This window comes from Bufo gargarizans, chromosome 6, assembly GCF_014858855.1.
Source record: "Bufo gargarizans isolate SCDJY-AF-19 chromosome 6, ASM1485885v1, whole genome shotgun sequence".
NCBI lineage: Eukaryota > Metazoa > Chordata > Amphibia > Anura > Bufonidae > Bufo > Bufo gargarizans.
In genome coordinates this window covers 74,915,270-74,927,993 of record NC_058085.1, presented here as the reverse complement: position 1 = coordinate 74,927,993, position 12,724 = coordinate 74,915,270, and the positions used below count along the sequence as shown (strand labels likewise).

Below are 12,724 nucleotides of genomic sequence, written 5' to 3'. Positions count from 1 at the left end.
GAGGATTTGTTTGCTGCACTGGATCCCGACACATCGTCAGGACATAGTGCACGTAAGCGTGCACTATGACCTAAGGCTGTGTGACATCAGGACAACAGTGCAGCGCGGGGAGAAGATGATTACAGGAGAGGTAAGTATTTTATTTCACTGGTGCTGGGGAGATGGTGGCACTGGGGGGGCAAGCTGGTGGCACTATGAGGGGAGCCTGACACTGGTTGGAAGCTGATGGCACTGGTGGGGGCTGATAAGTTTTTCTAAAGAAAAACATTCTTTTAATTAGTTTTTTGTTATTAAAGTACTCTATTAATCATTAGATTAATCAATAGAATACTCTATTTAAAAAAAAACTGTTGATAGCTGCAGCCCTACCTGTGACCCCTGAGAGGTAGCGACTGATTCCCTGGCACAGGTTCAAGAGCCTGTACATATTCTTCCCCCTGCCTCTGCTCCCCAGGGTCTCAACAAGCTCAAGACAGAAGGCTTCCCGGCAATAGTCATTGTTCCAGATTGGCCCAGGCAGTCTTGGTTATGCCGATCTAGTAGCCCTGCTAGCGGACACCCCATGGCCTCTACCTCCCAGAGAGAACCTTCTCTCTCAGGGTCTGATCTACCTCCCGCATTCAGACATGCTTTGTTTGATGGCATGGTGGTTGAAACTACCATCTTAAGGGATCTCCTTCTCCAAGATATATTATTGCACTTGGAGGTCAAAAGTGGTCTCCTCGTTCCATCTGAATGCCCTTCACACCTTGGACTTTGTTTGGAACTCAGACTATCTGGACAGAACAGCGGCCTTTTGCAAGTCTGACTCCTGCTTTGTAATCCCTGAGGAGCTCCAGCAAGGGCTGTTGGTCGCTGGATCAGGTCGTCTATCGGTGAGGCTTATAGTTCCCAGGTCAGAGCGCTGTCCTGTCAGGTAACAGCCCATTCCATTAAGGCGGTTCGAGCCTCTTGGGCAGTCCAGCACAAGGCCTCCCCTTTGCAAGTGTGCAGAGCAGCTATGTGGTCCCCTCTGCCCGCTTTCACAAAGTTCTATAGGGTGCATACCTTTGCTTCCTCTAGTGCGGCTCTTGTTCGCAGGCTGCTGCAAACTGTGGTGCATTGACTGCACTCACGCTACTACAGTTGATTGTCTTCCCACCCATGAGGACTGCTCTAGAACATCCAAAGGTCTTTGCTGTGTTCCCCAATGACACAAAAGAGAAAACTGGATATTTTGTTACTCACCGTAAAGTCCCTTTCTCGTCTCCTTTATTGGGGGATCAGACATGTTGTTGGTTACATAGGTTCATTTTCCTTTTTACTCATGTTTTTTCTCCACTACTTCCGCACTGTCAGTGTCCGCAGGAGGGGTAAAGCTGGTGGGAAGAGTTAACACTTTTTGCTTAGTGTCTGCCTCCTACTGGCAGCAGCTATATCCAAGGTCTTTGCTGTGTCCCCCAATGAACGAGACGAGAAAGGGATTCTACAGTGCGTAACAAAAAAATATTAATAAAAAATAGTCACTGGAGGAGCAGTGTATGGAAAGGCTTGTGAAGAATAAGGAAACTGTTACCAGTAGAATTCTATTTTTTTGCCCTCCTAGGCCATGTCTCAGCTTTTTTCCAGTCAGTGGCTCATTTGAGGCTAACCCGCCATTCAGTGAGGAACTGATGGATGCCATGGTCACACATTTTGAGGTACAAGAAGAATAATAACTTTGCCTGCTATTCTGTGTCATGGTTGTTCTTTGGGTGATCAACCTGTGTTTTTACAGAATCTTCTGGAGAGTTCAGATCAGCCTCTGTCCTTCATTGTGTTCATCCCAGAGTGGAGAGATCCACCAACACCAGCCCTCACACGTATGGAGGAAAGTCGCTTCAAGCGCCACCAGTTGATTCTCTCAGCCTATCAGCATGAATATAGAAGTGGCTCTCAACATATGTGTAAGAGGTATGTACTGTAGACTGGTTTATGCCTTGACGCTTTATGAGTAGCAGCGGCTTTTGTCCGGCCAAATCCCAGCATGTATTTGCTGTTTAATGGCTGGCAGTGTCGGACTGGGGTACCTGGGACACACCAGTAAAATTTGTTCTGAGGGCCCACTGTAAAACTCCATGCAAATATTACCTGCTCACACAGTGGCAGCAGCAAGATGCTACAGGGCAGGTCCCTGAGGAAAGAAAATACTGCATAGCCTGCCATTGTGCCTAGAAGTCATCTCAGACCAGATGCATCTATAAGAATAAACTAGGTACTTTCTTAAATAATCTGTTTTTAATATGAATATAGGCTTGTGGGGACCGTATTTAGGCGTATTCACCTGTTCCCCTGTGGGGCAGTTCAAGCCTGCTATTTTAGCCAATGGGGGCCGACAGGCATTTTGGTAACATCTGGCAATGCTGGATCTAGAGAGCTGCGAATAGATGTGTGAAACTAGCCCTAGTTGTGAAGTTGTTCAGAGTTGTATGAGACTTCAAACTACAGAAATAAAAATCTATGCAACTGTCAAGGCATGTTGGGAGTTTCTAGAGAACACGGCCTTGCACTTGAAGGGGCTGTGAGGAATTTTAAGAAAGTTCTGTTAGTGCAGGAAATGGTACAACATGTAAAATATTCATTTCTTACCCATTAAATCCCCCTTTGTTCGAGTGGTCTCGGTTGGCCCTATAGCGATGACATCACATACATCATTCACATGACCACTGAGACAAGTGACAGCGACAGTCACGTGAATGGTGTATGTGACTACATCGTTGTTCAGAGCAGCGGGAATGTCTGAACAGGACTATCCCGTGCATGTGTGGCTTTCTCAGTTCACTTGTATGCAACTTCCAAAAATAGCTGAGTAATTACACTGAGCTATTTTCCGAAAACTGAACACTGATAGAGGCGCATGCCCATTCCCAGCAGCATGAGATGGGATCCCATTCTGAGAAAGGAGTGGGTCCCAACAGTGTCATAAATGTCCACAAACAAGCTTCTTATAATCCCACCCAACCCATCTAAGGCTACTTTCACACTTGCGGCAGAGTGATTCGGCAAGCAGTTCTGTCGCCGGAACTGCCTGCCGGATCCGTCAAAACGTATGCAAACTAATAGCATTTGTAAGGCTGATCAGAATCCTGATCCGTCTTACAAATGCATTGAAATGCCGTATCCGTCTTTCCGGTGTCATCCGGAAAAAAGGATCCGGCATTTATTGGTTTCACTTTTTTTCCGGTATTTTGAATGCCGCATCTGGCACTAATACATGCCTATGGAAGAAAATGCCGGATCCAGCATTCAGGCAAGTGTTCAGTTTTTTTGGCCGGAGATAAAACCGTAGCATGCTGCGGTATTCTCTGTCCTGATCAGTCAAAAAGACTGAACTGAACACATCCTGAACGGATTACTCTCTATTCAGAATGCATGGGGATAAAACTGATCAGTTCTTTTCCGGTATTGACCCCCTAGGACGGAACTCTTTGCCCGAAAATAAAACCGCTAGTGTGAAAGTACCCTTAGGCTGGTTTAACACGGGCGTTGCAGATTGGGGCCGGATGCGTTCAGAATGCGTTCAGTGAAACTCTAACTATTTTGCAAGCAAGTTCAGTAAGTTTTGTCTGCGATTGCGTTTAGTTCAGTTTTTTCCGCGCGGGTGCAATGCGTTTTTATGCATTTTTCACGCGTTTGATAAAAAACTGTTTACAAACAACATCTCTTAGCAACCATAAGTGAAAAACGCATCGCACCCGCACTTGCTCGCGGATGCAATGTGTTTTTCACGCAGCCCCATTCACTTCTATGGGGCCAGGGCTGCGTGAAAAACGCAGAATATAGAACATGTTGCAATTTTCACGCAACGCAGAACTGATGCGTGAAAAACAACGCTCATGTACACAGACCCATTGAAATGAATGGGTCAGGATTCAGTGCAAGTGCTATGCGTTCACGTCGCACATTGCACCCGCGCGGAAAACTCGCTCGTGTGAAAGGGACCTTAGTAAATGACTTCTTTATTGTGTATATTTGCTTAGGGTACTCTCACACTAGCGTTTTTCTTTTCCGGCATAGAGTTCCGTCCTAGGGGCTCTATACCAGAAAAGAACTGATCAGGCATATCCCCATGCATTCTGAATGGAGAGCAATCCGTTCAGGATGCATCAGATTGTCTTTAGTTCAGTCTTTTTGCATGCTGCTGTTTTATCTCCGTCCCAAATTCCGGAACACTTGGCGGATCCGGCACTAATTTACATTGAAATGTATTAGTGCCGGATCCGGCATTGAAAATACCACAGTGCCGAATCTGTCCTTCCTGGTCTTTTGTGAAAAAAAAAATAGAAACGGATCTGTTTGTCCCTATGACAAACTGACAGACGGATCCGCTCTTGCAATGCATTTGTGAGACAGATCCGTCTACAAATGCTGTCCGTTTTCATGCAGATGGCAACGGAACTGCTTGCCGGATCACTCTGCCGTAAGTGTGAAAGTACCCTTATACTGCTTCCTTATAAGGCCCCTTGCAGACGAGCGTGTCCGGATGTGTTGCGCCTGCAATCAGGGAAAATTGTGCGAGTAGGTACACAATTGCAGTCTGTTTTGACTGCGATTGCGTTCCGATGTTCAGTTTTTATCGCGCGGGTGCGTGATAAAAAACTGACTGTGGTACACAGACCCGAACTTCTTCACTGAAGTTCGAGTTTGGGTTAGGTGTTCTATTCATTTTATTATTTTCCCTTATAACGTAGTTATAAGGGAAAATAATAGCATTCTAAATACAGAATGCTCACTAAAATGTGGCATGAGGGGTTAAAAAAGACAAAAAAAAATGTACTCGCCTCATCCTGTTGTTCGCGCAGCCGGCATCATCTTCTTCCAGGACCCGCCAAAGGACCTTTGATGACATAATCGTTGGTGATGTCAGCACAGGTGCTGCTGAATGAAGATAGAAGATTCACATCATCAAAGGTCCTTTGGCAGGTCCAGAAAGATGATGATGCCGGCTGCGCAAACAGGATAAGGTGAGTTAATTTTTTATTTTTTTTTTATTAAACCCTAAAGCCACATTTTAGTAAGCATTCTGTAATAACCATGTTATAAGGCAAAAATACAGTAAGTTGACTTTCTCGCCCATTTTCCTTGGGGGACACAGACCTTGGGTATAGCTCAGCTCCCTAGGAGGCGTGACACTAAGTAAAACTGTTAAGCCCCTCCTCCATCAGCTATACCCTCAGCCTGGAGATAGAGGCTACCAGTTTTAGCTTAGTGTCCAAGGAGGCAAGACACTCCCTGCTACTGCAGGGCTGTTTTCTCCTTGTTATTTTTACTTTTTCTTCTAATTTTGTTATTTTATTTTTTCCTAGGGATACCAGAGACGCATTAGACCTCTCTGCTCTCCCGGGGTTGAGCTGCGCCAGTGCCAACTTATCTGCACTGCTGCCTCCCCCACAGAAGCAATAGGAGGATCTGGGCAGCAATGGCTCCCCTACATCCCGCCAGCTAGGGGGTCGCCCGCACGCCAAGCCCCTCTTCCAGCTTCCTGCCACTGCGGTGCCAGTGGCTGAAGGGGCGACCCTGCTGGAAAGGACTGAGGGTGAAGACGTCGGACGGTGAGATGGCTATTCCAGCCCATACCCCGTCCCTATCTGCAGCATCTACCCCTCTGGGTAAGGGGGGCACCCGTGGTCGCTCATTCTGAGCGCTCATCTGCAGGACAATGCAGCACAGCAGCATCCTCAGCACCCCCACGCCGTTCCCCCCCACGCTGCTATCTTTCCACCTTCCCCCCCCCCCCCTCCCCCTCATTCGGGGCTGACTCCATTTTTCTCTTCTCTCTCCCCCCCTTCCCGCCGAGAACGGGGGGCGGGGCTTAGCGGTCCCGGCAGGGGGCGGGGCTTACGCGCGCGTCATTTTGGGGGCGGAGCTACGTTCTCCTTCACAGGAGACATTTCAAGCGCTGGAGGGGGCGGGGCTTGTTCCCCGCGCTTTCTGCTGAGGTTTCCCGCGCTTCCTCACTCCTGACAGGAAGCTGGGACACGGTGGGGGACTCTAACCTCCTGTGTACATCGCTCGGCTTCTGTGGGCGCTCTCTGCTGCTCACTGCTGTTCACTGCTTCTCTGCTGCTGCTGATCTGGGCCATCTCCTGACGTTCTTCTGAGGCACTGGTAGGACAGTTAACCCTCTCCTAACCCTCCTGGTCATAGCTGCTATAACCCTTTGTGGTCTCTATATTAGAGTACAACCACACTTCAGCATGTCAGATCCCACAGGTGCCCCCAAACCCTGGTACCATGCCTGTACCGCCTGTAAGGAACTTTTTCCGCGTGGGCAATCTGAGCCGCATTGCCTTGCATGTCAGGCCCCGGTGCAGGGCCCGCTTCCCGCTGCGCCCCCCGGTGCCTCTGAACCCCCTGACTGGGCTAGGTCTCTGTCTCAGGCGGTGGAAAGCCTTACACACGTAGTGGGCCGTCTCGTGGATAGACCGCCTCTCCCGCAGGCTGCCACAATCCCTGTCGCACCCGCTGGGACTACCGTTTCTGCCGCCCCCACTGGTTCCCTGCCTCCCAGCGAATCTTCCAGGGCCCGGCATACTCAGAAACGTTCAAGGGTTGAGCGCACATCTTCTCCAGATGCTTCGCTCTCTCCGCCATGCGTGCGAGCTCAGTCAAGTCTATCCTCTCAAAGGGATACGCTTTCTGAGGGAGAACTGGCGGATTCGGACGTGGACATGGACTCAGAGTTTCCGTCCAAATTGGCGTCCGCGGTGGGGCATCTTGTCACTAGCATCCGTGATACCTTTCAGCTACACGATGACCCCCCCAGCTCTGAACAGGCCGGCGTGTCCTTTCTCCGCCCCAAACAGGCCTCCAAGGTTTTTCCCATACACGCTGATTTTTCTTCTGTGGTATCCAAGGCTTGGACTCGGCCTAACGTCCGCTTTATTACACCCAAAAAGCTGGACATTTGTTATCCCTTTCCAGCGGATTCTGTGACCACGTGGACATCCCCGCCTAAGGTTGATCCTCCCGTGGCTCGCCTGTCCAAAAGCACTACTATTCCTGTACAGGACGGATCTTCCCTCCAGTCTGTTGAGGACCGTCGTACGGAATCCCTCTCCAAGGCCATATTTACTGCCTCTGGTTCGGCCCTTAGACCGGTCTTTGCCTCCGCCTGGGTTGGCAAAGCGGTCTCTGAATGGGGTTTGCAACTGGAACGGGAGTTGGGGTCGGACGTCCCTGTTCAGGACCTCCGTTCCTTAGCCCAACTAATTGTTCAGGCCGGAAAATTCGTCTGTGAGGCCTCCCTTGATGCGGGTGCCCTCATTGCCCGTTCCTCTGCCCTGGCAGTTTCTGTCAGGAGGGAACTCTGGCTGAAGGTTTGGGCGGCGGACGCCGCTTCCAAACGCTCTTTGGCCGGCCTACCATTCACGGGTTCCCGCCTGTTCGGAACCCGTCTGGACGAGCTTATATCAGAGGCCACGGGTGGGAAGAGTACTCACCTCCCCCAGTCCAGGCCAATGGGCGCCCCCCGTGGTCGCGCTGGTTCGTCCCGTTTTCGGTCCTTTCGCAAGCCCACCGGGTCTAGACCCGCAGCCAGTTCTTCTTCCTCTGGCCCAGCCCAGGATAGACGCAAGAAGCCGTTTTTTCGGACGCAACCTACCTGGCGCAAGTCCCAGCCTGCACGGGCTCCCACAGGCCAGCAGCCCTCTGCCTGAAGGTGCGCCCCCACCCACCCGGGTGGGGGGCCGCCTTCTCCTATTCAGGAACGTATGGCGGGCCCACATCTCAGACGCATGGGCGCTCGAGATTGTATCTTGCGGATACAAAATCGAATTTGCGTCCATTCCGCCAGACCGTTTCTTCCGATCCCGTCCTCCGCGAGATCCCGTACGAGTGGCCGCCTTCTTCGCGGCCATTCACTCTCTAATGGACAAGGGTGTCGTCGCCCCCGTGCCTCCGACGGAAAGGTTCAGGGGGTTCTACTCAAACCTCTTTGTGGTTCCCAAGAAGGAAGGCTCAGTGCGTCCGATCTTGGACCTAAAACGCCTGAACCGTTTTCTCCGACTGCAGAGATTCCGGATGGAGTCTCTCAGGTCCGCAGTGGCCTCCCTGGAAAGAGGGGATTTCATGGCCTCAATCGACATTCAGGATGCATACCTCCACGTTCCGGTTGCTCCATGTCATCACCGCTTCCTGCGCTTCGCGGTGGGGGACGATCACTTCCAATTCGTCGCCCTTCCCTTTGGTCTGGCGACGGCTCCTCGAGTGTTCACCAAGGTCCTGGCCCCTGTCTTGGCCCTTCTACGTTCAAGAAGTGTTTTTCTTCTCCCATACTTGGACGACATCCTGGTCAAGGCACCCTCCTTCTCTCAGACATCCCGCAGTGTGGAACTCACTCTGGAGACCCTGACGCGGTTCGGTTGGATTATCAACCACCCCAAATCTTCCCTTACCCCCTCCAGACGGCTGATCTTCCTGGGGATGCTCCTGGATACAGAGTTGGCGGAGGTCCGCCTTCCGTCGGACAAGCGTCTGGCCCTTCGCGGGTCGGTTCGCAGTCTCCTCCGTCATCACCGCCCTTCCCTCAGATCCAGCATGCGGTTGTTGGGAAAGATGGTTGCCTGTTTCGAAGCGGTGCCGTTCGCACAATTCCGATCCCGCACCTTTCAGAGGGCAATTCTGTCGGCCTGGGACAAATCACCGAGGAGTCTGGACAGGACCTTTCTTCTGCCTCCCCTGGCTCGGGCTTCCCTCGGCTGGTGGTTGCATATCCCTCTAAGGGGGAAGTCCTTCCTTCCACTGAACTGGCTGGTGATTACCACAGATGCCAGCTTACGGGGGTGGGGGGGGGGTTTTCCCTCCCCGGTCCGTCCAGGGCGTTTGGTCTCTATCGGAGTCCAGACTTCCAATCAATATTCTGGAACTGAGGGCGATTCTTCTGTCCCTCAGACACTGGACCCATCTGCTGAGGGGCCACCCTGTTCGGATCCAATCGGACAATGCCACGGCTGTGGCATACATAAACCATCAGGGAGGCACTCGCAGCGCTGCAGCGATGCAAGAGGTGACCCTCATTCTCCTCTGGGCGGAGACGCACGTGCCGGCCTTATCTGCGATTTACATCCCGGGGGTGGACAACTGGGCGGCGGATTTCCTCAGCCGGTCCACCATCGACCCGGGAGAATGGTCCCTGCACCCAGAGGTGTTCGAAGCCCTTTGTCTTCGCTGGGGTCGCCCCGACGTGGACCTCATGGCCTCCAAATTCAACCACAAGGTCCCCCTATACCTGGCCAGGGCACGGGACCCGAAGGCATACGGCGCCGACGCGCTTGTCCTTCCGTGGCGCGAATTCTCCCTTCTGTACGTCTTTCCTCCTTTTCCCCTCCTGCCACGGGTTCTTCGGAGGATCGCGGTAGAGGGCGTCCCCGCGATTCTAATCGCCCCGGATTGGCCCCGCCGGTCTTGGTACGCCGACCTAATGTTGCTGATGGCAGACGCACCGTGGCCACTGCCCTCCAGGGAAGACCTTCTCTCTCAGGGACCGATCTTCCACGAGCATTTAGGCTCGCTACGTTTGACGGCGTGGCTATTGAGACCGCCGTCTTAACGCGACGGGGTTTCTCCGCGGACGTAGTCCGCACCATGATCCGGGCTCGTAAGCCCGTATCCTCTAGGATCTACTATCGGGTTTGGAGGTCCTATCTGGGGTTCTGTGAGTCCCGGAGCATCCCACCTCTCCGGTTTTCTCTTCCCACAATCCTGTCCTTCCTCCAGTCGGGTCTGGACCTGGGGCTGTGCCTCAGTTCTCTGAAGGGTCAGATTTCGGCGCTGTCTATTCTTCTCCAGCGTCCCCTGGCCCCTCTAGGGCCAATTAAGACCTTCTTACAAGGGGTGGCTCACTCTGTTCCGCCGTACCGCCCTCCAGTTCCTTCCTGGGACCTGAATGTGGTGCTCTCGGCGCTCCAATCAGCCCCCTTCGAGCCTTTACGGGAGGTCTCCCTTCGCCTTCTGTCCTGCAAGGTCATCTTTCTTGTGGCCGTCACGTCTCTCCGACGGGTGTCGGAGTTAGCGGCTCTTTCTTGCTCCGAACCTTTCCTGATCTTCCACCAGGATAAGGTTGTGCTTCGGCCTGTCCCGACTTTCCTGCCAAAGGTGGTCTCCGCCTTTCACATCAATGAGGACATCGTCCTTCCGTCGCTCTGTCCCTCTCCTTCCCACCCCAGAGAACGGGAACTGCACCGTCTGGATGTGGTCAGGGCGTTGAGGATTTACTTGGAGGTCACCGGGTCCTTTCGGCGCACGGACTCCCTGTTTGTGGTTCCGGAGGGTTCGCGCAGAGGGTTGGCGGTCTCCAAGGTGGCTATTGCCCGTTTCATTAAACTGGCGGTGTCTGAGGCTTATCGAGCCAAGGGCAGACCTCCGCCTTTCGGCGTCACTGCTCATTCCACCAGAGCAGTCGGAGCTTCCTGGGCGCAGAGGCATCGGGCCTCGGCTGAACAGTTGTGCAAAGCAGCCACTTGGTCCTCTCTGCACACTTTCACAAAGTTCTATAGGGTGCATGCGGATGCTGCTTTGGGCCGCCTGGTTTTGCAGGCAGCGGTTTCCTGATGCTCTGGTGGTGTTCCGCCTTGGGTTTGTGGTCCCTCCCTTCTTGGACTGCTCTTGAACGTCCCAAGGTCTGTGTCCCCCAAGGAAAATGGGCGAGAAAAGGAGATTTTTGTATAACTTACCAGTTAAATCTCTTTCTCGCTCTTCCTTGGGGGACACAGCACCCACCCTTCTGTGTTTGGTTACAGGGTTATGGTCTGGCGCCCCGTTGGGTTGCTGGCTGGTTGTTTCCGTTATTGGTTGTTATCCTTTCACTACTTGGACACGCAACTGGTAGCCTCTATCTCCAGGCTGAGGGTATAGCTGATGGAGGAGGGGCTTAACAGTTTTACTTAGTGTCACGCCTCCTAGGGAGCTGAGCTATACCCAAGGTCTGTGTCCCCCAAGGAAGAGCGAGAAAGAGATTTAACTGGTAAGTTATACAAAAATCTCCTTTTTAGCAATTTACTCACATCATCTCATAGCAACCATGTGTAAAAATTGCACCACATTCGCACTTGCTTGCGATTTTCATGCAGACCATTCATTTCTATGGGGCCTGCGTTGCGTGAAAAACACAGAATATAGAACATGCTGCGATTTTCACGCAACGCACAAGTGATGCGTGAAAATCACCGCTCATCTGAGCAGCTCCATTAAAGTGAATTGGTCCGGATTCAGTGCGGGTGCAATACATTCACCTCGGACCCACACGGAATTCTCGCATATGTAAAAGGTGCCTAAGTTGTCTGTTACTACTGTATATATATGTATGTTTATTCAGTGTAGCATTTTTAAATGTACTGTAAGCCTTTCATGCTCCCTATTATATGTGGCTTTCAGCTTATCATTTTACTCGTACTTTCTTTTTCACAGTTATTCTACAATAGTTACAGAATTTATTAATTTTTTTGCTATTATATATTTACCATTCTTCTCCTCTTCTTATCACAGAGATGAACTGTATTACAAGGCTGTGCACAATACTGCCGTACTGTTTTTGCAAAACGAAGCCGGCTTCCAGAAGTGGACCCCTACCCCAGAGCGTGTTCAGGAGCTGTGTACAGCATATAAACACTCGGGAAGGTTTTCCAATTCCTCCTCTGGGTCCTCTGAGAAAGAGTCTACAAGGGAGGAGGGCACTAGCAAGGACAGTGTGAATAATTAGAAGCCTAGATGGAAAACTGACATTCCCATTTCTGTGGGCAATATATGCCCTAGTCATTAGGGCAGAGAGTAACTCTCCTTTCACTAGGACGTAATTCTGGTCTCCCCTAGTCTTTGTACTGTAAAGCTGACTATGAGAATCCACCAGTTACAGTGGTCATGGCGTTGGACTTTTTGTACCCCTGATTGATATTAGGTAGAGGATGATACATGCCTATGAATTCTTTATCTGTAAGATATGTGGTCATTAGTCCTCTGCCATGTGGAAGTATGGGGAGGCCACATAGTTCTGTGTGAAGAGAGGATAGAACTCCGATGTGTGAAGTTGTGTGTGTGCTGCGCTGCTCGTGAGTATGACTTTGCCTCCTATCTAAGGGCATGTATGCAGCTTTCCCATGTATATAGCTCTATGTATCTGCAAAGTGCAGTATCTTTGGTGTTAGGGATTTGCATGTTTTACTCTCCACTTCCATTTTGTGTGTATGTGCTTTTTTTCCCCCGGTATTGTGATTGGTGCACGTTGGTTATGTGCTAAATATTCCTTGTAATTAATTTAATGTCTAACCATTTTATTACTTTTATCGAACAGTAAAAGGTCTATTTTTGATTACAGTCTCCGAGTATTAACTAAAAAAAACAAAATATGCAACTAAATAAATGACACCAAACTGCATGCATGCAGAGGAGCATCAGCAAAGCCTATTATCTCCCCAGACACTGGTCAAAAAACCCTGCACCGAAGGACATTTAGTCCCCTCTTCAGTGATCTGTTTGCTGTAACAAGTATTATATATTTGGCTTAAATGTCAGCATATGGGCTGGCTGTGGCATTCCTCTGCATTTGTAACAACCACCTGCTGCTCCCTTTGATTTGTCTGCTTTATGTCTGCAGAGGTCTCCTATTTTGTGCTATGTTTACACATTTCATGATCACAAAATTTGCAACAGCCTCTAATAGTAAAAAAAAAAAAAATCCACCACACAGACAAGAAATCCACTGCAATTTACT

The 12,724-nt window shown here is 50.7% G+C and overlaps 1 protein-coding gene across 2 annotated transcripts in view; it reads left to right on the top strand.

The window, feature by feature from the left end:
- PCIF1 (phosphorylated CTD interacting factor 1) overlaps positions 1 to 12,327 on the top strand; it is a 78,961-nt gene extending 66,634 nt beyond the window's left edge. Inside the window, exons 14-16 of one of the 2 annotated variants that reach the window (XM_044299215.1) lie at positions 1,586 to 1,679; positions 1,757 to 1,932; positions 11,503 to 12,327. In XM_044299215.1, the coding sequence (XP_044155150.1) occupies positions 1,586 to 1,679; positions 1,757 to 1,932; positions 11,503 to 11,716 (484 nt within the window). In that variant the 3' untranslated portion in view covers positions 11,717 to 12,327. The remainder of the gene's footprint in view (positions 1 to 1,585; positions 1,680 to 1,756; positions 1,933 to 11,502) is intronic. The other variant, XR_006390520.1, reaches the window with a different exon arrangement.
- The last annotated feature ends 397 nt before the right edge of the window (positions 12,328 to 12,724 follow it).